General features: G+C 40.0%; 1 protein-coding gene and 1 pseudogene across 1 annotated transcript; both read left to right on the top strand.

Annotated features, from left to right (window-relative positions):
• The first annotated feature begins 6,926 nt into the window (after positions 1 to 6,926).
• On the top strand, positions 6,927 to 9,902 carry LOC118495103 (mucin-5AC-like). The gene is made up of 2 exons (XM_036001515.1): positions 6,927 to 8,235; positions 8,371 to 9,902. The coding sequence occupies exons 1-2, from the start codon at positions 6,927 to 6,929 to the stop codon at positions 9,171 to 9,173; spliced, it is 2,112 nt and encodes a 703-aa protein (XP_035857408.1). The 3' UTR covers positions 9,174 to 9,902.
• A 161-nt stretch (positions 9,903 to 10,063) lies between these two features.
• LOC116048003 lies at positions 10,064 to 14,775 on the top strand (annotated as a pseudogene).
• Positions 14,776 to 23,519: the final 8,744 nt, after the last annotated feature.

Raw genomic sequence — 23,519 nt, 5'->3', positions numbered from 1 at the left:
GTAGCTGTGTCCGTTTCTTCTTCTTCCAGGCATTTTGGAAGAAATGGTTGAACTGCTGCTTCTTCAGCATTCTCTGCATCTTTTTTTTTCGGGCATTTTGGAAGAAAAGAGGCCAAACATGGGTTTAAATACAACACAGCTGCTTGCTCATTGGTCAGAGTGAGCATTATATCGTAGCCGGATTATCCAATAAGCATAATGAGCACTGGCGCCATGCCTATTTGGGGGTTGTTGCTAGAAAGGATACCAGTCTTCAACCCTCCAATTTTGGTGAGCTCGTGCAAACTGTAGCCTCATTTTCCTATTTTTAGTGGAGATGAGTGGTAACCGATGGGGTCTTCTGCTGGTGTAGCCCATCCGCCTCAAGGTTGTGCGTGTTGTAGCTTCACAAATGCTTTGCTGCATCCCTCGGTTGTAACAAGTGGTTATTTGAGTCAAAGTTGATCTTCTATCAGCTGGAATCAGTCGGCCCATTCTCCTCTGACCTCTAGCATCAACAAGGCATTTTCGCCCCCCAGGACTGCAACATACTGGATGTTTTTCCTTTTTCAGACCATTCTTTGTAAACCCTAGAAATGGTTGTGTGTGAAAATCCCAGTAACTGAGCAGATTGTGAAATACTCAAACCAGCCCGTCTGGCACCAACAACCATGCCACGCTCAGAGTTGCTTAGATCACCTTTCTTTCCCATTCTGACATTCAGTTTGGAGCTCAGGAGATTGTCTAGACCTGGACCACACCCCTAAATGCATTGAAGCAGCTGCCATGTGATTGGTTGATTAGATAATTTCATTAACGTGAAATTTAACAGGTGTTCCTAATAATCCTTTAGGTGAGTGTATATAGCAGGGGTGGCAAACCTGTGGCTCTTGAGCCGTATGCGGCTCTTTGCCTGCTCCTTTGAGGCTCTTACTGTGTGGCTGGGGGCTGTGTTATTGGTGGATTTATTTTTATTTTTTTTTTTTTACTTTTTGAAACATTTCAGATAAGTACAAAAAAAATGGAATGCACTTGCCAATACATTTGCCAATTATTTTAAAATAAAAAATAATGCAGCAGAGTTTTGAGGACAAATTCTGCAACCCGAGGAAAAAAAAGTTGCCACAGATCACTTTCCTCATTAACCCTTTCACTGCTGAATCAGATTGTTTGAAAGCCCCTCTAGTGACAAACGAGTGAAAGTCGCTTCGAGTGGCACAACCGAGTTCTAGCAAGACCTGAAAAGGATTGTGGATAACAAAGACTGTCAGGTTTCCCACTGAGTCAATCTAAGTAAGAAAAAAAAAAACTATGAAAACTGCTATGTATTATGACTGTCATCAGACCTGGAAGTCACTGTTGCTGTTGTAGTGTGGACGTGCATGTGTTGTGTGGCTTTTTGCTATGGTGCAGGTTTTTTTGTGGCTCTTTATGCTGAACTGGTTGGCCACCCCTGGTATATAGCACTTTTCAAAGTCATCCGCATTCATTTTGGTGAAAGTAACTCAAAATGAACGCAAAGTAGTGTAAAGCATTATAATTCAGAGACAGTAATATATAACTAATTACTCTCAAATGACAGTAACTAGTAATCAATAATGTATTACATTTTGGAAGTAACTTGCCCAACACTGTATATATACAGTATATATGACTTTCAGGACCAAGAACACCAAGTATTAATATTATAGACTCATACTTACTCTGAGAACCCCTTCCATTTCAGCAGAAACTCTACTCTTCCCTTCATCACTCTACGGTCCAAAACCTTCTCCACCTCATACTCTTCCTCTTCCTCCTCCTCCTCTGCTGCGGCTGCAGGAGGTGCTGCAGGCTGCTCCTCCTCCTCCTCGGCCTTCTTGCTCTTCTTTCCTGCTCCAGTCGCCAGCTTGACGTCTGCTGAGGGCTCCTTTGGTAGACCCAAGGGGGAAACATGCAGAGATAATGATACAAAGGTTAGAAGAACTAATGGGAGGTGGGAGTGAATTATAGTTCTTTGATACATTTTATCTGCTTTTTCTTATGTCAGCTGGTTGTGTATGAATTTTTCCATGTTGTATTAATAATATAATTCTCTATCTAGGTGGCCTACAACATTCAAGAAAAGGGTCATCCAGCAGAGTAAGGCTCTGAGATCTGATCTATTGTGCAGAAGCTACATCAGATGAAGAGGAAATGGATAATGACATTATTGCCTCTGGTACTTTATTTTCCTAATTATTTTCTTCTAGGGTTTTGACTTTGACCAGCTTTTTCTTTAGTCAGCTTTAACTTTAAAGGAATGGTGTTTTTACTTTTTAATTGTACAATCATATAACATTTAGCTCTTGGGTTTCTGTGTACAGGATGGGACAGTGATCTGTCTTCAATCATTCTCCTCCTCCACCTGATTCCTCCAACAGCCCAGGGGCAGAAGAGGCCAGGCAAGGTGTCTGCATCCCAAGCTGAGAAGCACCTTGTCGTGTTCAAGAAGGTTGTATTATAGCTTATACGGGTGTTTTTCTTTACTTTTTCAGACAGCTGGGCTTCTTGTAAAGTTGGAAGAAAACACAATATTTTCCCTCATCATGTCTGGGGGCAGCAGTAGTTCAGTCTGTAGGGATTTGGCTTGGGAACCGGAGGGTGGCTGGTTCAAATCCAGCATGGACCAAAGTATGGAAGGTGGACTGGTAGCTGGAGAGGTGCCAGTTCACCTCCTGGGCACTGCCTCGGTACTGAAGGTACCGAACCCCCTAATTGCTCCCAGGGTGCCGCTACGTGGCTGTCCATCAAACCACCATCTCTCCACATTTGCATGTCTATGAGCCCTTTGTGTGTGTGTGGTTGTATTTTGGGCCTATGAATGTAAAAACTTGAGTGAAAAAAGAATTTCCCCTTGAGGGATCAATAAAGTATCTATTCTTTTCTATTCCTTTGTATAGTATAGTGTAAGTCAATTAACTAAATGTTTTATTGTTTTTGTTGTTTTTTTCAGAGTGGGACAAGCATCCAGGAACACATTGATGAACAGCACCACTCAACCCTATCTACTTGCTGTTGGCATGAAGAGGAGCGCAATCCATGAGTTCTTCATCGTTCTGGACAAGCAGGTCATACCATGCGACTCAACCACTTCTCTTGGAGCTTTTGATGAACTTGTGAAGGCACACTTTGTATTTGGGACTCTTTACAATCAGATGCTCCACAACATGTACACCTTCATACAGACAACTACAACTGTCTACAACATCCATTTGGGACAAGTCCAGGAGAGCCCACGTGTTGCTGAGATTAGGGCTAGACTTCTGCATTCTACAGGCTAGTTCATGCATACACTGACATGTTTTGGATATTGTGAGATTTTCTTTGACCCATTTCACCCATTTTTATATCACACTTTATCATCTTACTTGATATCATGGGGGTTATTTGTTTGGTTTGCCAGATTGATTTTGTGAGCACCAATAGTCTTGTGAGTAGAGCTGGGGGTAAACGATTATTTATTAAACGATTAATCGGGCGATTATTTTATCGATTAGTCGACTAAACTAACGACTAATTGGACGATTAATATAACGATTATTTTTCTGTTGCTCGATTAATAAAAACCATAATGTATCTCAAATAAATACCAAAAAAATCTTAATATATTTTATTAAACAATTTTGCACAGCAAAAAATCTTCTGCTTTACACAAAATAAAATAATTATTTTACTGTTATACAAAATGAAAGGCCAGCCTGTTTACTCTTTTACAGTACCAACATAACTCTCTTGTTCAAAAAAATCAAGTTGTAGTGCAAAAAAGAAAAACACTGCAGTGAACAGTACAGACATTCCTGAGAGTGTTTAACACAACATAACAGTCCCAACATAAAACCTGATGCATAATCAAACTCACTCTCTTAACTGCTATTCTGTAGGTTTACATGCTAATGCAGCTGTGCACTTTGGTGGTGCTAGGCTAACCAACGCATCTTAGCTCTCTGTGCAGTTTGTTCGTGCTAGGTTAGTAGCTAACGTTCACGTTAGCTAACGTTAGCTACTATAGATAGCTGTGTTCTGCAGCCGTAAGCTAGCTACCATTCAAGCCAACATTAGATGATAACTAACGTTAGCTAAACACAGCTGTCTAGGCGCCAGTAGCTAGCTAACGTTAACTACTAACCTAGCACGAACAAACTGCACGGAGAGCTAAGATAGTTAGCTAGCACCACCTAAGTGCGCAGGCTACACAACACACTACACAAACATGAAATTAATTTAGCCAACGTTAGTACTTGGGACTGTATTTGAAGTATTCCCATACCTTCGATGATTAAGGGCGAGCTGTTTTTTTAGGACTTTTTCATCGTCATCGACGCGTCGCTGCAGGCCTACTTGTGAGGCATATGAGATTAATACATGGTTTATATCAGGGTAAATCACTTTGCTTAAAATGTGCTCAGGCAGGATGCTGCCAGGTTTTTGGCACATTCTCAGGCTTTAGGAAGCATCTAAATACAAAGCATGCTGACCAAATTGAACTTGAAGTTGAAACTGACATTGTAGTCAGTGATGTTGCAGATGATGCTCAGTTGCCAATTAGTGAAGAAGCTGCCAGTACGTCTCAAGTTCTGCCCGTATCCAACACAAGTACTCATGATTTGTGTGCATCTGCTGTTGCACAGCTTCAGGTTGCTGGTGTAAGCCAGTCTACTTTAAATGGTTTTGTATCATCCATGGAAGACGTGGTACTGGAGGTACAGAGTCAAGCTAAAGCTGCAGCTTTAAAATGTTTATCATTACAGGATACTAGTATGAAAGCTAAAATTGAACAAAGTTTAAAAAAACTTGAAAACCCTTTCACCTCATTGAATTCTGAAACAAAACAAGTATTTTCAACAAAAATGGAAAACTGTTGAACCTGTCGAAAAAGTACTTGGTGTCAGATTTGAAAATAGAAGAAACAGATGTACTGGAAGTTATGATCAGATTGTTGTAAGAGACAAATTTGCCTATGTCCCAATTCTAGAAACACTGCAGTCTATTCTCAGAAATCCAAACTTTGCAGATATGTTAACATCTAGCCACATTCCCAAAGATGGTGTATATTTTGATTTACAAGATGGGTTGTATATAAAGAGACATCCCCTTTTTTCTAATGAAAATTTTGCACTGCAAATTCAATTATTTTATGATGATTTTGAGACTGCGAATCCACTGGGATCCAAAAAAGGTGAACATAAATTAGGGGCTGTATATTTTACATTAAGAAATTTCCCACCGAAATTAAATTTGTCTTTAGTCAATATACATTTGTGTGCACTTTTTCATGCGCAAGACATTAAAACCTATGGGTCTTTTTCTTCTATTTTCAAATCTGACACCAAGTACTTTTTCGACAGGTTCAACAGTTTTCCATTTTTGTTGAAAATACTTGTTTTGTTTCAGAATTCAATGAGGTGAAAGGGTTTTCAAGTTTTTTTTAAACTTTGTTCAATTTTAGCTTTCATACTAGTATCCTGTAATGATAAACATTTTAAAGCTGCAGCTTTAGCTTGACTCTGTACCTCCAGTACCACGTCTTCCATGGATGATACAAAACCATTTAAGCATCATCAGCTTTTTAAGCGATTGTTTCTTGCTAGAAATCTCTTGCCTAAGCATCATTTCATTATACATTATCCTAAATGTATAAGGAATATTGGACCAATTCTGCACGTGTGGTCTATGCGCTACGAAGCAAAGCACAACGTTTTTAAGACCCAACTGAAAAGTTTCAAAAGTATCACAAAGACATTGGCCAAAAAGCACCAAAGATACATGGCCTTGTATTGGGAATCTTTTAGTAAGTGCAGATTAACTGTTGGTCCAGGAAAGATGTCACAACTTCAAGAATTGAAACAGGGTCCTGAGCTTGCTGCCAAATTAAACACTGCAATATCCACCACTGTTCTGACTGTGAAGTGGGTAAAACACTATGGCACTGAATATCCTGCAATCAGCAAAATGATCAGTGTGTTTCTGTGATTTGGCGGTTATAACTTAAATTTTAACAAAGGGATAACTAATGGTGCAACAATGCATTGATTTGTGCGAGCAAAATGTCCCAAACATCTGCCTGATTATCTTCAAGCACCATATTAATATCCTTTTTTTCACTCTGTTAGGTAACACAAATTAATATTACTAACACCTGGCTTGACTCCAATACAACAACCTGCAAAGAGTTGATTAATGAGGCAATTTATATCATTAAGTTGGATAAAATGTATTTTCCCCTGCATTGCAATTGCAAGATTATATAGAGAGATGGGGTCCTGTAGATTAACATATCATGTATATGTTACTATATATATATATATATATATATATATATATACACACATACACATACATATACGTATATATAATACACAGTGTAATGCTGTGTATGTATTTAATATTGTTGTCACCTCCCTCCAAAACAACACCAATATATTTTAGTGAACTGAAAACAGCAGTTTTATTGTTGGAATATTTATATATTATACATCATATAAATGTAAAAACTCAGAACATTGTATTTTGTAGTGTTGAAATTTAAAAACAAATAAAACTCAATCAGAATCACTCTTCATTCTTAACACTCAAGTGTGTACGTTACTATGGCAATGGTTTTGGTTTGGTAGTGTTGACATTTAAAAACAAATAAAACTCAATCAGAATCACTCTTCATTCTTAACACACTCAAGTGTGTACGTTACCATGGCAATGGTTTTGTAGTGTTGACATTTAAAAACAAGAGTTCTTGAAAGTCAATTCCAGTGACTCAATCAGATCATTGTTGATCCACTCTTCAGCTGAACACATACCGTTCATTTGTGCCTGTTGAATCAACTGTGCTTGAGTACGCTCTACTCTCCAGTCTATTAGAAATCGTTGGAAAATTTTCATTGTGACTTTGACACTTCAGCCTGCTCTGCATGTACAGCAACAACATACCAATGGAGTTCGTTGAAGGAAGCAGAGGCATCTACAAACCCATCAGGGTGTTGTTCGACACGCCCATATATGAGCGGGCTTTGCAGCTCTGCTGGCATGTGAAGTCTTACAAGTCCAAGATTGCATTGGTGATTGAACTTTTGAGGCTTCAGCGGGAAAATAGGATCCCATCTAAGGTGACTTTGGAAGATATGACAGACCTGTTGGTAGAGCAAAGCAAAGATACAATAAGAGTGCAGCTCTGGGAGTTTGAATTGGAGGACTTTGATGAGGAAGAGGCCAAGCCTCTTCTCACGCTGGTGTGGGAGGTAAACAACAGCATGAAAATGAGAGACATTGAGTTTGAAGCCACAAGGCTACTCAAGTCACCAGAAGACATCCCTCCTTGTTTTCAACATCCAAAGCTTGTTAATTTGGCTCAAGAGTACGGCAGGAGCCTGACAGAGCAGCTGCAGTCGGCCCCCAGGTCCAAACTGCTCAGCCCAGGAGATGTGGTGGTGGAGGTCGTTCCAAAAGTCCTGCAGGGCTTCTGGTTACCTCCTCCAAGCACCTTCCTCGACATGCCCTCCCAGCAGCTCAGTGAAATGGCTGTTAGTGTCACAAAGTTTGTTTTGGACCGGGTCTCCACTGCTTTGTCCACTGTGCACCATCGGGTCAACTTCTTCCGCTCCATCAGAGACAGCATGGTCCTGTCTATCCAGGAAACGGTTAGGCAGATGTACCCTCAAGATGTCCTGAGGAGAAGGCTTAACTGCTTTGCAGCACAAGTGCTGAACACTATTGTTGATGCTGCAGTGAAAGAGGTCCTTCTGCTGTTTCAGCCTCAGACCGATACCCATGTGGCTGCAAATACAAGCACCAAAAACAATTGCACCCAGCACACCCAGGCTGGAGATTTGAATGAGGAACCTGGTCTGGAGGAAGATGGAGAACCAATCCAAGATCCAGAATCATCTGTTTTGTATTCTCCACCCAGTCCTCTGACTCCCAATGCTGAACCTGCTGCCAATATTTTCTTGGATGTAACAGTATCATCTGCCTCTATGCCCCGCCTAGAAGCCTGCTCTGCTGTGGTTCCAGCTCTGCCATCTTCTGTTCCCCCTACTGATGAACCTCTTGCCATCACTGTCATTCAGGATGGTTTGACAATCAGCCAGATTGAACCAGCGGAGCAGTTGACCCCAGAGACAGACTTTGCCGAGGTGTCATCACCACCACTTCCTCTGACCCCTGCCACTGAACATCCAGTCACGACATCAGTCCTGGATAGTAACAATATGAATGAAAGGACCACCAGAAAACCTGACTCTTCTGTCTTGTCTCCTCCACACGCTTCTCTGACTAGTTCTAAATCTTCTGCAAACATTGACTTGGATGAAACAGAGGATTCTTCCTCTGTGCCCAGCCTAAAAGCTCCTGTGGCTACAGCTCATCCAGCGCCTCCTCCTGCTGAACCCACAGTGACTACATCAGCCCTTAATAGTGAGGACTTGAGCGAGCAGATCACCACAGAACCAGACTCTGTTGTGGCTTCAGCTCCAACACCTACCGTGACCCCTGCTGAGGAACCTCCTACCATCACTGTTGTCCAGGATGGTTTGACAACCAGCCAGATTGAACCAGCGGAGCAGTTGACCCCAGAGACAGACTTTGCCGAGGTGTCATCACCACCACTTCCTCTGACCCCTGCCACTGAACATCCAGTCACGACATCAGTCCTGGATAGTAACCATATGAATGAAAGGACCACCAGAAAACCTGACTCTTCTGTCTTGTCTCTGACTAGTTCTAAATCTTCTGCAAACATTGACTTGGATGAAACAGAGGATTCTTCCTGTGTGCCCAGCCTAAAAACTCCTGTGGCTACAGCTCATCCACCACCTCTGACTCCTACCATCACTGTTGTACACGATGGTTTGAGAATCAGCCAGATTGAACCAGCTGAGCAGCCTGCACCAAAGGCCGACTTTGCTAAGGGGACATCTCCACCACTTCCCATGACTCCCCCTGCTGAACCCCCAGTCATGACTTTAGTCCTGAATGGTGAGGATGTGATCAAGGAGCTCAGCAGAGAACCAGACTCAGCTGTGACTGCGACTCTACAGGCTCTTCCAATCAACCATGATGCAGCGCAGGATGACCTTACAATCAGCCAGGTTAAGGTTGAAAAGAAGAGTGGAGTCCAGCGCTTCTTCAGTTGGTTCAGGAAAACACTATGCTGCTGTTGCCTGCCTGAAGACGCAGACTGAGGGCCAGATGTACTAACGCTTTTGCACCCACTTCAGGCGTATTTGTTTCGTAACGTGTGTGTAAAAGCATGGCGATGTACAAACAGGCCGCACTGAGGTAAAAGCGTATGGCGTTATATATGTGCCTCATTCCTGAGCAGGTAATTGTATGTTTTGAGCACAGAGAACTATATTCTGTAAGCACATTATATTACATTTTGAACAGAAATTAACACTTGCAAAAAATAACTTTGTTTGAGCAAACAATAACCTATTCGGTGCTACTCTGTGTGTAAGGTGTAGAAAATGTAACAACTTTTTTTTATTTCATATAGTAATATTTATAGTATATATAAAACAGTATTATTAAAAAACTTAATAATCGGTAACGTCACAGCACCGGACGCTTTACCACATTAATTTTGTTGAAAACTTTGAAATGTAAAAAAAAGGTAAGTATTTTTTTTAATTTTATATAGTAACATATAAAGTATATATTGAATGTCTTTTATTTATAATATCAATGATTCAGTGGTGTGTGTTTTTAAATGTTGTTTTACTTCACGCCATCGGGCACGTAGCAATCAGACATAAAGACTTACACCTGGGAGCCAGAGTGGGAACTGACTGTTTTTTTAGATAAAAAGGACAGAATAGCAACGAGGAACAGGCAGCTGCAGACACGACAGGCAGAGGAACAGACGGAGAGACAGAGGAACAGACGGAGAGGCAGAGGAACAGACGGAGAGGCAGAGGAACAGACGGAGAGGCAGAGGAACAGACGGAGAGGCAGAGGAACAGACGGAGAGGCAGAGGAACAGACGGAGAGGCAGAGGAACAGACGGAGAGACAGAGGAACAGACGGAGAGGCAGAGGAACAGACGGAGAGACAGAGGAACAGACGGAGAGGCAGAGGAACAGACGGAGAGGCAGAGGAACAGACCCGCGTAAGTCCCATTCTTATTGTTTTAGTTTGATTTTAGTTGTTTGTGTTTTGTTTTTTTAAATTCTTTTAAAGAGGAATTTTTATTGTTTTATGTTTTTTTATAATAAATTGTTATTCCTCAAAGAAACTGGGTTTTATTCACTGGTTTTAAATACACCTTTTTAACTGCTCTCCCCCGGTACAAAGAACCTGTTTTAATTTTTTTATTAGAATATTTATAGTTTTTAAGAGGTCCTAGGCCTCAATATAAAAAAATTCCTAGGTGGCGTTGTCGGCCCCTCTCCTCTTTACAACTTGGCGTTTGCCGGCAGGATCTGGGTACAGAGAGCAGTGTGGTGTACTTTTAACAGTGAATATGATGATGCCTGTATATCCTGGTGCCCCCTGGCTGCCAAAGTTTAAAGGTCCAAATAGTGACTTAAAATATCAGGACTGGAAGGAGCAAATACAGGGCTTACTAGGAGTGCAAGAGCTAGCAGAGGCCAGAAAAATTGACATTGTGCTGGGAGCATTAGCTGGGGAAGCCAAACGGCAGGTTAGTGTTTTAGAGGATGATGAAAGGGATCGAGTACGCAAAATCTTTGTGTATTTGGACTCTCTATATGGAGACAGAACCACCGCCCCAGTGTTAAGGTCTCAGTTTTTTAGTTGTGTCCAAAGACCAGATGAAACTGTGCCCTCATCCATTCTAAGGCTAAGAGAACTGTATTGCAGGTTGCGGCAACATGACCCTGAGGAACCCCCCCCCCTGATACGGTTCTGCGAGACCAGCTGCTGTTGGGGTTGCGTGAAGGTTCCCTGGCTCAGGCCCTGAAGGTCTATGTCCGCCGTAATCCTGATGAAACTTTTGCTGCAATCAGACAGGAGGCGCTGCTGCTTGATGCAGAACATGGGAACCCCCAACCAGAGGTAATCTGTGCTTCTGTGTATAAACCAAATGTGCCCCCCCCCATCACAGGACACCAGCTGGAGAGAGACCTTGAAAAGAGAGGTCATGGAAGAGGTGAAATCTCAAATGACCGGGTTCACCCAGGAACTGTTGCGAGAGATTAAACCGCTCCTCCAGCCAGCCAATATTGCCCCACAGCCCCTAATACAGCCTCATAGGGAGCGACAGAGACCAGTTTTCCAGGCAAACAACTGGGATGAGCAAGGTAGGCCCATTTGCCGCCAATGCAGACAAGCAGGCCACATAGCTAGATTTTGTAGGAGGCCAGCTACTGCTCGGCCGGCTTTAAACTAGCCTTCCCTGCTGCTGAGGTCCGAGGGGCAGGGGTTGACGTCTGCTACGTCCTGTTACACCCTGTTACACCCTGCAGTGCCCTGCTACGCTATAAACACACACACACACACACACACACACACACACACACACACACAGTAACTCTTGGGGGAATTACTGGAATTGTTGGGTCTTTAGTTAGTGTGGTCTAGACCTACTCTATCTGTAAAGTGTCTTGAGATAACTGTTATGATTTGATACTATAAATATAAATTGAATTGAATTCAGTTTAATTGGTGTAATACTCTTTTTTTGTGTTTTCTCTTTTTCAGAACTGGATTGGTAACTACAAAAGGTCCTTTAAAGCTTCTTCTAAGCCCCAGCCGCCAAACAAAAACTTTACAGACGAGAGCTGTCACCTTACAATCTTTTTTGTCGGGACATTCTCAAAAACAAAGGTGAGAAACAATATTTAATGGATGCTTTTAATTGTTATACTAAATGGATTGTTGTTGTACATAGCGGCCCTGTTTACATCAGGGGTTCACAAGGGTCATGAACCAGATTTTCCAGAAAGTATTTGCCAAGTATTTCACAGACTTAAGTTGCATTCATCAGTGTAAGACTGCTGTGTCTATTGAAAAGAATCATCAGGTTATCTACTGCAAACGTTATCTTGTTTTTACAGTTGTTACAGGGTTTTACAAGCCAAGTCAACCAGTGTGTTGGACAGATTTTCTCTGTATGAATTTACTATATAAAGAGATGCTGACTCTAAGGTGTTAAGTTTTCTGTGCATCTATTTTTGTTCTCAGGCACAATGAATGATATTAAGGGTAGGTGGTCCACATTAAGGGAAGATGTCAAGCAACAGTATGTTCAGGAGGCAGCAGCACTGAAGGCACATGGGCAGACACAGGACCTTAGCCCTGAGATGAGGGAGCTTAAAATAAAAGGGCATCTGAAGAACCTGAAGTTAGAGGTTTGGAAAGAAGCTTCCTTTGCTAGGCATTAGTGGTATCATTATAGTATTAGATGTAAGGATGATTGATGGCAATTGTGATGTGAGCAGTACATTGTGACAGACAATTGGAGTGTTTATCTATAGATTATTTTATAATTTCAAATGAATTTTATCCCAAATAAACATTCCATCTGATTTTTAAACATGTAGGTTGTACTAAATCAAGTCCTCCGATGATTCTCCTACTCAAACCATGTCCATCCAAATGTATGTTATAAGCAATTATTAAACATGAGATGGCAAGCATAAGCGGTGCTTAATCACAACAACATATACCCTACATAAAAGAATAAACACTGTAAAACCACAACTAATCTGTAAAACAAAGTAGTTGGGTCAAGTGTTTACAAGGCTATATAAAGGCTTATACCACCCCTCTCAAACTAAATTCCTACTGGTTGGGCTAGTCTATTCAGATCAAGGTGGTCAACTGAAACATTAGTAGTCACATATGGCTATGGGTCCATTAGACTCCATGTATATGGAGCTAATGTATAGTTTATGTAATCTCCATAAGCACTTATTTTCATAAAGATTGACTAGCCCTGTTAAGAGTTTCTTCAGTGTATGTTGGATTTTTAAAATTAACGTTTGTCCATTTTGTTTATAATCAATTATTTACTATTTTTGTGGTTTGCTTGTTTCTCTAAATATTGTAAAGGTGTCCAAGCTTGAGGCTTTGGGTGTGGAGACGGCCATTTTATCCTTTGACAGTCAAAAGGCCAGCTTAGAGCTCTTTGAAATGAGTAGCAAGGAAGCCACTGTGTTCCTTGATTCAAAGGACACAGTCAACAATTTTGCCCTGCATTTCAAAGGTAATATTGGTTGTATGAAAGTCCACAGAAATGGACTCAACCCCATAATAGTGCAAATATACATAAAACAGTTTTATGGAATTAATTGTTGTCTGTTTTCACATCTGCAGCCAGCTCCTCAGCTGCAACACCCACTACTAAAGATCCATCACTGTGCTTTTGAAAAAAGTGCAAGATCTTTTCAACCAGAGATATAGTAAGCATATGTTCAACCACTTCTTTAGACTGATGTAAAGAAATGCCTTAAAGTTATATCTTGATAACCTAATATACCTTCAAGAATCAATGGCATTTATCAAATTAATAAATGATGTATCTAATGTACCCATCAACCATAAGATTATGACACTTTAACAAAACTAGCTTTCAACAGGAGGGAAGTTAGAATTATCCAACTGTGTAACATTGTGTAACATGTGCATGCATGTGTGTGTCCATGTCTTTCAGAGGAGGCCGGAGGTACTGAAGGCTCCCCTACCAGTCCCTTGTGAATAAAGTTGCTGGGCTGCCCACTGGACTTGACATCAAGAAGCCCTCCTTTTACGGAAGAAACCAATTAGAGGCCATTTTGGCAGCTGCTGAGCAAATTTCATTTGAAATAAGTAAGTGATATTAACAGTGGCTGTTGTCTTTCTTCACTTGTGTTCATACAGACCATTTGGCTCTATGCAAAGTGGGGAAAATAAGTTAACTAAAGAATAATACAGGCCTTCATGTGAGTCTTTGTATAATGCTGGGCCATTGCAGACATACAGAACAGCTGTATTGCATTTTGTCATATATTGTATATGCGTCTTTGACAGTTTGTAAGGGTTGTGACAATATTCCTCAGTTGGAGTTTTCATCATTATAGTTTAACAGGTTTTCTAAAAAGGCACCTCTCCAGATTATCCTAGAAGTGTTTAGTTGAATGTGACTGGGATGGCCCTTGGCAATGGTTTACATCTTTTTCATGCTCATAAAACTATTCAGTAATTCAATTCTATGTCTATCATTCCTGTGAATTATATACCTTCATTGATACTGCTATTTGATTAATTGTTCTCCAGTAATGCAGGAAGACCAATTATTTGTTATGCTCATATTACACGTTTTCCTTTTTCCTAAACATATCAATTAGATACAGCACAATGCAACCCCACTGACATGGCAGAGGGAATGTCCGAGCACATGGATGCAGAAGGTATGCTGAGTTGTTTTATGCCTGACTGAGTAGCTGGAGAGGTGGCAGTTCACCTCCTGGGCACTGCCAAGGTGATCTTTAGCAAGGCACCGAACCCCCCCAACGGCTGGAGATCAATAGAAAATATAAATTAAAATATTGAATTCAATTTAAATGAATATAGTATACCATTAAACTTAAGAAACACATTTCACTAGATATGTAACTTTTGTAATTCAATTCTCATTACACAGCATATCTGACCACTGTCCACATTAATGTCTGATGCAAATTATATGATGAAATCTTCACCTTTGTGTCGTGGTTGAATGTCTTTAAATCAACAGACACAGCAGTTTGCATCCAGAAGAAGTCAGTGGAACAGATCTTTGAGGCCATGTGTGGAAATGGTATTTCTTGCAATCTTAATACATTTTGAAAGCCAATTGCTACAAATCAGTTTTTGGTATTGCTTAAATGGAACTTCTGAGATCTGCCATTGACATTTGACAGAGAAAAGCTCACTTGTTTGAAAATTACAATATATAGATACAATATTTATCCATTAAACAGCTTCTATAAGCTTGGTATCCTGATCGTTTCACACTTTGAATTGGCTGTTGAGATTTAGATTTAGATGTTTACTATAACCATTGACAGTATAAATGCTGCCAAATTGCATTACAAATTTTAATTAAGATTCAAATCTTTTGTATTTTTTGTATTTGTATCAAGAAAGATGTTATTGTGTTTTCTTTTATGTTCTTTCGGTGCACAGCAGATGGAAGGAGAGTCCTCAGAAACAGCCACTAATGTAGCCATGGTGATGACTGCAGATGAAGGTATCTGTCCAAACTGTTATTTATATTTAACCAGGAAGTCCTATTGATACTAATAATGCCTCTTTCAAGCAGCAAAGATAAAAACAAGTAATTTCAACAGATTACAATACTGCAATACGTAATCACAATTATGTTATTACAGGTGAAAACTGGTTGCATGTGATTGAACCTAAAATGCATTTCATCTGGTTGCAGTACAATGAAAAAATGGAAGTTGAAACAACTGAGAATAATATATAAGAACAAAGGTTCTGACATGAAAACTAGGGATATTTCCAGTACAAATGTTTGCCAAACCAGCTCAATTTAAATTGAGCCCACAGTCTTTTTTGACTTATTTTATTGTTATTTAACTTTGCTTGGTGTTTAACTGTTAAAAATCAGGGATTTTCATTTGGCAAAAGTTGAAAATGAAATGGCTGCCTTAGAGACATTGTTTTATATATGTTGATGATTTCAACTAACTGGCTTCACTTCCAAAATATTTGTTTTTCTTTTCGGTAGATGGAGGCAATTTGTGCTGTGTCTGCCGCATCCATTTTGATGACAAGAAGAAGAACGCTACAAAGAAGCGGCGTTCATGGTCTCAGTGCTCAGTGGGCCAATCATGGTCCCACACTGCCTGTGGTTTTAAAAGAACCATGTGCCTTCATTGCCAGGGTCAACACACCATGCAAACCGCCTGATTTCTAGTAGTCTATATCTAGGTCCGTTGCCACTGAAAATTCCAGGGATGTCCCTCGTTTTCAGCTGATGTCCGTCCCCTTCCTCTGTCTCAGTGATGGCGTTCTAACTGGTGGATTTCTGAGGACTATGGTTAACTGCTCCTCAGATCTCTGCAGGGTAAATCCAGACAGCTAGCTAGACTATCTGTCCAATCTGAGTTTTCTCTTGTATGAATAAAACTTGTTCACTGTGTTGATGGCCCCCACCACATCCCTACAAAACACTCCGTTTAAAAAGAACCCTGGAGCGTTTGGTCGGAAAGTTCGGCTCGTGTGAAAGCTCATCCGAACTCTGGTGCAGGTCTGTACAGATTGTATATATGTATACGGATTTAGCCAGCGGCCTTGAGTTTGACACGTGATTTAAAGCCTTTTAACATTTATTAGGTGCCTATTCATCATTTTCATTAAAATAGACTTCATATGAATCTTGTCACTGTCTTTGGATTACACTTTACTGTAAGAAGACTGATATTTTCATTTACCCTAGTTAAGATTCTTTGTACTTTATTGTTTATTGGCACCATCAATGTGGTTCCTTTCAAACAGTACAATGTGGGGAACATTAAAGTTGTATTGTACTGAATTGAGTACACATGTTGTAAATAAAAAGTAGCCTATTTCTCAGTTTCATTATTGGCTCACCTATTCAGTACCCAGGGTCACAGTATGATTTGATGTTTTACATAACTTAAACTTATTTTCCACATGTCATGAATCCAGCATCTTGAGCCTGTTTTACCAGTGTTTTGTTTTTGCTCTAACCTGAAGTTCGTGAGTTCCTGAGTTTTCCTGAACACATCCCGGCTGATTCTCCAACGACTTACACCTGCTGCTATCTGCACACCAGGTCCTGATTACCATTCCCTGCACCATATAAGCCGTGACCAGACATCATTCCCTGCTGGATCGTTAGTGTAACCAGTATGTTTAGCTCTCGTATCAAGCTACTAGTTTTAGAAAGTCTTTTGCTGTTTTTGTCTCTTTGCCTGTCACTAATTTGCCGCCTGTTCCTCTGTCTACAGTTACTCACCTGGATTGTCACTCTCACCTGCCTGGCTTACTACTTCACTGCAGCTCATTTGGATCAGCACAGAAACCTCCAGCCTTCCAGCCTCACTACCTGCCGACCAAACTGGACCTAATCGTTTCCACATTCAATTTCCAAATAAATACTCACCTTGTATTTTCTACTTAGCTTGTCCTGGTCTGCTTTTGGGTTCCTGCGCTAGACAAATCGTGACACCACAGTCCTACTACTCAGACTGTTAGAATGTTCTTGTATTGTCACTAGTAGGTATTTTGCACAATTGATATTGAAAAGAGGGTTTATGTCAGAGGAGTAGTAAAAACGTGGGCATACAGTTGGAAGACTACACTTTATTTATTTCTAATTTAAAAATAATGGTTGCTTTTTCAAATTTGCAGCATGACATTCAGTATCAAAAGAAAATATCAAAAGTACAACAATTGATACATCAACAAGATAGAAGAAAAGCTACAAGCAAAGAAAAAATTTGTCCACAAGTATTCTTTACTGTCACGTGTTAAACGTTAAACGTTTTAGAGAAAATACGAAAGTGTGAAACTGAATTATTGTTTTGATAAAAGACCTTGACAAATGAAGTCCAAATGATGCCATACTGTGTTCAGTTAGAAATCAGGGGAGGGCATACCACACAACATCTCCTTGGCCGTACCAGCGTTTCACATTTATGGACACAAATTGCCCTGCCAGGTAAATTCATCATTCACTCTCTTTTTGGCCTCCATTTTTAATGTGTAGTACAAATGCCTTAAAGTAATCTTTATTCTAACATTTCCCCACCTGGTATTTGACTTGTTTCAGCACTGTTTAGTGATATGAAGTGAAAACCGCTTACAGTGTTCATATCTCTCCGGGTCACGTTAATAACTACAAGTGGATGATTGTTATAAGCAAATTTGTTTTATTTTTGTTTATTTTTTATGCAGATTAACATCTAATTTCTATAATTATTACATGAATATAAAGTAATGAAATGGACAAAAATGGAAGAAAAAAAATGTATAAGCTGTTTCCCAATTCAGGGTCTGCAGCCTTGGAAGGCTGCAACTGTAGACCGAATGGCTTATGTTAGGTTCATGAATTCCTAAGCATTGAATATTGAGTCAACAGTCATAAATGTCACTACTTGCCTTTCTCGTTGGCTCATGTTGACAAACATTAGCGGCATTTCATGACGACAGGAAGCTCCAAACACTCCTGTAACATCAAGTTTCTTTGCTTGTTGTTGGGACCTCAGAACGTTGCCAGCCTTGAAGTTACTGCAGTCCTAAAGATTTAAGGAACTATTAGATTTATGAGCGGAATAATGGTCTTCTTCCAGGAGTTACATCTAACATGTCATGGACTCAGATTTTTCAGTCCTAATACAGTATTCTGCAACTTGTTTTTCCAGCGTAGGGTGTTGCAAAAACCCTCAACAGAAACCTGACGCTCCAGTGACAGACAAACAAAAAGCTCTAGCAGAGGGATGGAAAAGGCTGTCTGGGGCTTGTCGGTTGTTGCTGGCCAGAGCCCGTACCTTAGCAGAGTGCAGGCTTCTGGTTCACACGCACACATATTGACAGTGACGGGGCAGAGCCGTCCTGCCAAATAAAAAGAGGGAAATTAAATAAAAACATAACAAAGTACTACTATAGAGACTACCATATCAGCATAGACAAAATCACTTGAGTGTGTCACCTATACCTTAATGTTTGTTATTATTGTAATAAGCAAACAGGCACAGAAAATAATTTTCAAAAATGCATCACAAATTTGATTAATTTCTTACAGGAAATCATTACTCCACATTTAATAGGATTGGATTCCTCAACCTTAAAATTAAATACATTACATACACATTTTTTCAATATAAAATGACAAACCTGTGCTGACAATGAGCTTCATGTCCTTCATGTACACAGCATGGGTGCTATGGCCTTCAGGTAAGTATAGGAATAACCCCAGGGAAGATGGCTCATAGTAGGCCTTCTGTAAGAAAGATTGATAGCTCTAACAAAGTTTTTAAAACAACAGACTGGAGACACAAATAATTGATACAACATAGTGCTAAAATATTACCGTAACAAGATTGTAATGAATCTATTTAAAATGACTTTGAGTTAGCTATGTCTGTATGTATGACTGCATGCTATTATTCTTACATTCCACTTATCAGGTAGGTGCAGTGGATTTCTGTGAGTCCTCTTCAAACAAGCCTCACAAAAGACTGCAGTTGTGCTGCAGTCAATGCACCTATAATCAGCATCTTCTAGGCAGACAACACACTGCGTAGTGATTGGTGCTGAACATTCAAACGACACCTTAAGCATGGCATCCTTGACTGCATCCCAGGCATGAATCTCTCTCTTCTTTGCCTTACTGTATGCAGTCTCAGAACATGAACTACAGCTAGGTGCCACATCATCAGATTCAACCTGTTGAGGTGTAACAGATGTGGAAGGGTCTGAAGGGTGGGTCTGTTTGGTGCTGGGTTGGGGAGAAGACCTTGACTAAGGTAAGAAACCTTTGCACGGCCAGCGATACACCTCCTCGCCACCTTAATCTTAACACTCCTGAAGCGTGCGCTCTTAATCATACGCAGAGTTTGCGGGTGGGCAGGGGGAGCACATGGCATGACCAGATATTTTATAAATATTTTAAATAACACAAAACAACTGAATTGTGGTAGGTAATACATCTGATTTCATATAGCCTAGGCCTACTGCTTTAGTAAAAAAAATATTTTTCCAGGGCTCTGGCTCTCACCTGAGACTATTGTTGACGCATATGCAGGACGCAAAAAATGAAAATGAATGTTGCACTAGTCTGGACATCTTACCGTGCCAACGTTGTAATAAAGGTTGCCTAAATGCCATGTAGCCTATATAAATTTGCTGTCAGCTTACTAATTGATTGCGCGTTTTGTGTAGATTTGGACTTTTATACGTTTATTCCACATTGTTTAAACGGCAATGTGGATCTACTGATCGCTGTGGATTACTTTTTTCCGTGTCATTGGATTATGGCAAAATAGGGATCTTTTTCTCAACGTGTCTTAACGGTTTATGGTGTGACTGCGCTTGGTTTCTGCGTTTGGAGATCATCTCAACAGACTGGAGGTCCAACACTGATTGTTCACTGTTACATTTTAGTTCAATTTAAGTGTCGGGGCATTCTGCCACATCTGTCTATTACATTCCAAGACAGCCGTGCCGCGATTGGATTTCATAAGGGCGAATTGTTAAATTGTTAGAATGTAATTTAAAATCTTCTTTAAAAATAAACATATATGTTTATTTAGCATGTTTGTTTTATCCATATGTGCTCGTGCTGTGTTCCCCAAGTGGTAGGCCAGGTCTCAGCTTCTACAATGAGTTTTTTTTTTTTTTTTTTTTGCCCCCCCTGGCTCGAATGTCAAACTCCGCCTATGCTCTTAATAGCTTTCCCCATATCTGAAATCAAAATAATATTTAATAATGCAAAGTGCAGTCCATGCTTCTTATCACAGCCTAAAATGCAGAAACACATCAGTGAACATGGGATGCAGATGAGGAATATGTGACAGACAGATAGATAGATAGATAGATAGATAGACAGACAGACAGACAGATAGATAGATAGACGCAGACCTGTGCTTTTGGGTATTATTATTTATTTTTTATTTCACTCAATATGAGTATGATATAGCTTCAGTGAAGCGTTAATGAGCAGCTACATGCAATAGGCATTACTGTCTACACTGTGTACAGTGTGGAAAACTACTTACTTTCAAGCTAATGGGGACATGCTAATTAGTAACGTTTATGCTAACGTAACGCATGTAGGCTAATAATATAATAACGTTAGCTAAAGCAATTGCAACACGGTTATCTCATGTCAACACTAATGTCACGCTACACAATATAGCTACACAATATAGCTATGCAATAGGCATTACTGTCTACACTGTGTACAGTGTGGAAAACTACTTACTTCGAGCTAATGGGGACATTTTTTTTTTAAACATGCGAATTAGTAACGTTTTATGCTAACGTAAAGCATGTAGGCTAATAATATAGCTAATAACGTTAGCTAACGCAATTGCAACACGGTTATCTCATGTCAACACTAATGTCACGCCACCATAACACATTTAAAAAAAAATTTTCTGTATTGTTTTCGCTTATTGACACCTTTTGACTAAATAATCACAGTTTAAAGGCTCTCATTTTAATGGTCTTACCTGTACATATCCCCGTTATCCAGCAGACTTCCGGTTAGCGGCGACCTGGATTCCTCCTGGGATTGGATCTGGAGTCTTCTCGTGTATTTATCCGTGATTAACCATGCGAATGGATGGTAACAGCCTTCTGAGCCTACCAGTAGGCGTAGCAGGCCCCTTCTGACCCATATCTATGAGGCTGATAACCACTGATAACGCCCATTCAATCCAATGATAATATTCGAAGCGGGTGAAAGTGAAATGAATGGATGCGCATTGCAGCAGCGTCAGTCAGCGACGTAAAGTTGCCGTGGTAACGACATACTCTTCTTCTGAACCACTGATATTATAAATAAAAGACATTGAATATATACTTTATATGTTACCATATACAAAAAAAAAAAACGAACGAACGAACAACGAAGTTTTCAACAAAATTAATGCGGTAAAGCGTCCGGTGCTGTGACGTTGCCGTGGCAACGTCTTAATCGTCTTCTGAATCATTGTTTTTTAATAATACTGTTTTATATATACTATAAATATTACTATATGAAATAAAAAAAGTTGTTACATTTTCTACACTACACTAAAAAAAAGTTTTAAAACTTGAAAACTACCGCCCATTGCATGACGTTATTAAACCAGCGAATCCGTGTGTCCACCACGAAAAAGAATCCTCGTTGGTTTACATTGGCATTGTTTTCCGTGGTGGCCACACGTAATTTTCACACATTCCGTGCCTCCACCCATAGACTGTATATATTAGTGGACAGAGCATCCGGTTCAGCAAAATGCGGCAAATGCGGAAGTGCCTTAAACCTGCATTCTATCTGAATTCCAGCAGGGGGCAACACGTGCGGTTGCAAAAAGGAGGTCCGTTTCTATAGAAGTCTATGGAGAAATGACCCACTTCTCACTTGATTTATTACCTCAGTAAACATTTCAATTAAGAGTTTATATTCTCAATCGCTAGTTTTAAGTCTTGTGCAACACAGAATGATGTTCATTTTTTTAATTATGGTCTCGTTGATTTTAAAATCGACGATAAAGCAGGGGGTGTTTTAGGGCGTGGCTATGATGTGATTGACAGTTCGCGGCCTGTCAATCATGACAGAGGTTTAGCAAAGCTTATCCATGGTACGTAAACTTCACTTTGGGGGTTGACCAGCTTTCGTCTTCGTGACTGTGACAGTTGGTCGCCTAATAATGTCTTACGTTACATTTTGTTTTAATACTGTTTTTCGTTAGCCAACGTTAGCATCCCAATTAATATCAGTTAGCTAGCTAGATTGCACCTTGCTAACCAAGCTAGCGGGCTAACTAATAACGTTATGCAGACCAGACCGTATAACCGGATTAAAATATATATATTTAACGTTACAGTCGTATACAGTAGGTATGCACAACGGTCTCGCCGGTGATCTGTTTTTAACCATATGTGATGTTATTGCTAATCGATGCGCATATAATGGTAATGTTAGCTTAAAGTCAAAGCCTGATATAGCTAACGTTATAGTGCAAATTCATATAAACCCTATTCATACGGGATTAGAATCATTTTGAGACCGCGTGTGATTTAGGAAGTACCCCCTCACATCTGAGTTTCGTGTGGGGCATTCGCACAGGACAAGCGGAGACTGCTTTTACTTGAATATACTGAAATATATGTACCCCGCCCGAGAGTTGGGCAACGTTACCCGGAGGTGCCTGAAGGACAGGCACAGACACCCACACAGCATCACCCCCACCCTCACATCGGACAAAGCCGCGCTGGAGCGCGTCGACGGACGGGGCAGTAGGCCAGAATATCCGTTTTTGCGATAAAATGTCGCACATGAAAAAATATATATATTATTAAAGTAAAGTAGTAAAGTTACATAAGTGTTCTATCTTGAAAAATCTTCAGTTCTGCAGCCAAATGTATTGTATAAAGCATCAGGTTCAATATTCTTTTCTCAAAAATCTAAATACATTATTTCAGAATGTTAATGTACCTAACAAGCATGCTGTTGCAGGAGTTACTAACCACTGTTGTTGATGCTGTTACACTGATGTCTTTCTTCCACTTACTGTAGTTGTGTCTGCTAATCTATTTGAAGACCTTCTGTCAGCACGTTAATCTGTTTTAAGATGAGTCACATACATGTTACAATCTATATTTACAAATTCTGTTTATTACTAAAATGTACATATCACTAAAAGTGTTGCGTACAATACACATTGTCTAAGATAAATTTGACATGTAGGAGTATGTTTACTTAATACTGCATGTCCTCAACTGAAGCATACCTTTATGTACAAGCTCATATATTAATATAATTCATTGTGATCTACCATGCCTTAACTACATGTTTGTCTTTTACAAAGGTATCCACACTGAAAACTGAATGACCAGAGCCT

This window comes from Sander lucioperca, chromosome 5, assembly GCF_008315115.2.
Source record: "Sander lucioperca isolate FBNREF2018 chromosome 5, SLUC_FBN_1.2, whole genome shotgun sequence".
Taxonomy (NCBI): Eukaryota; Metazoa; Chordata; class Actinopteri; order Perciformes; family Percidae; genus Sander; species Sander lucioperca.
This window is presented reverse-complemented; position numbering and strand designations above follow the sequence as displayed.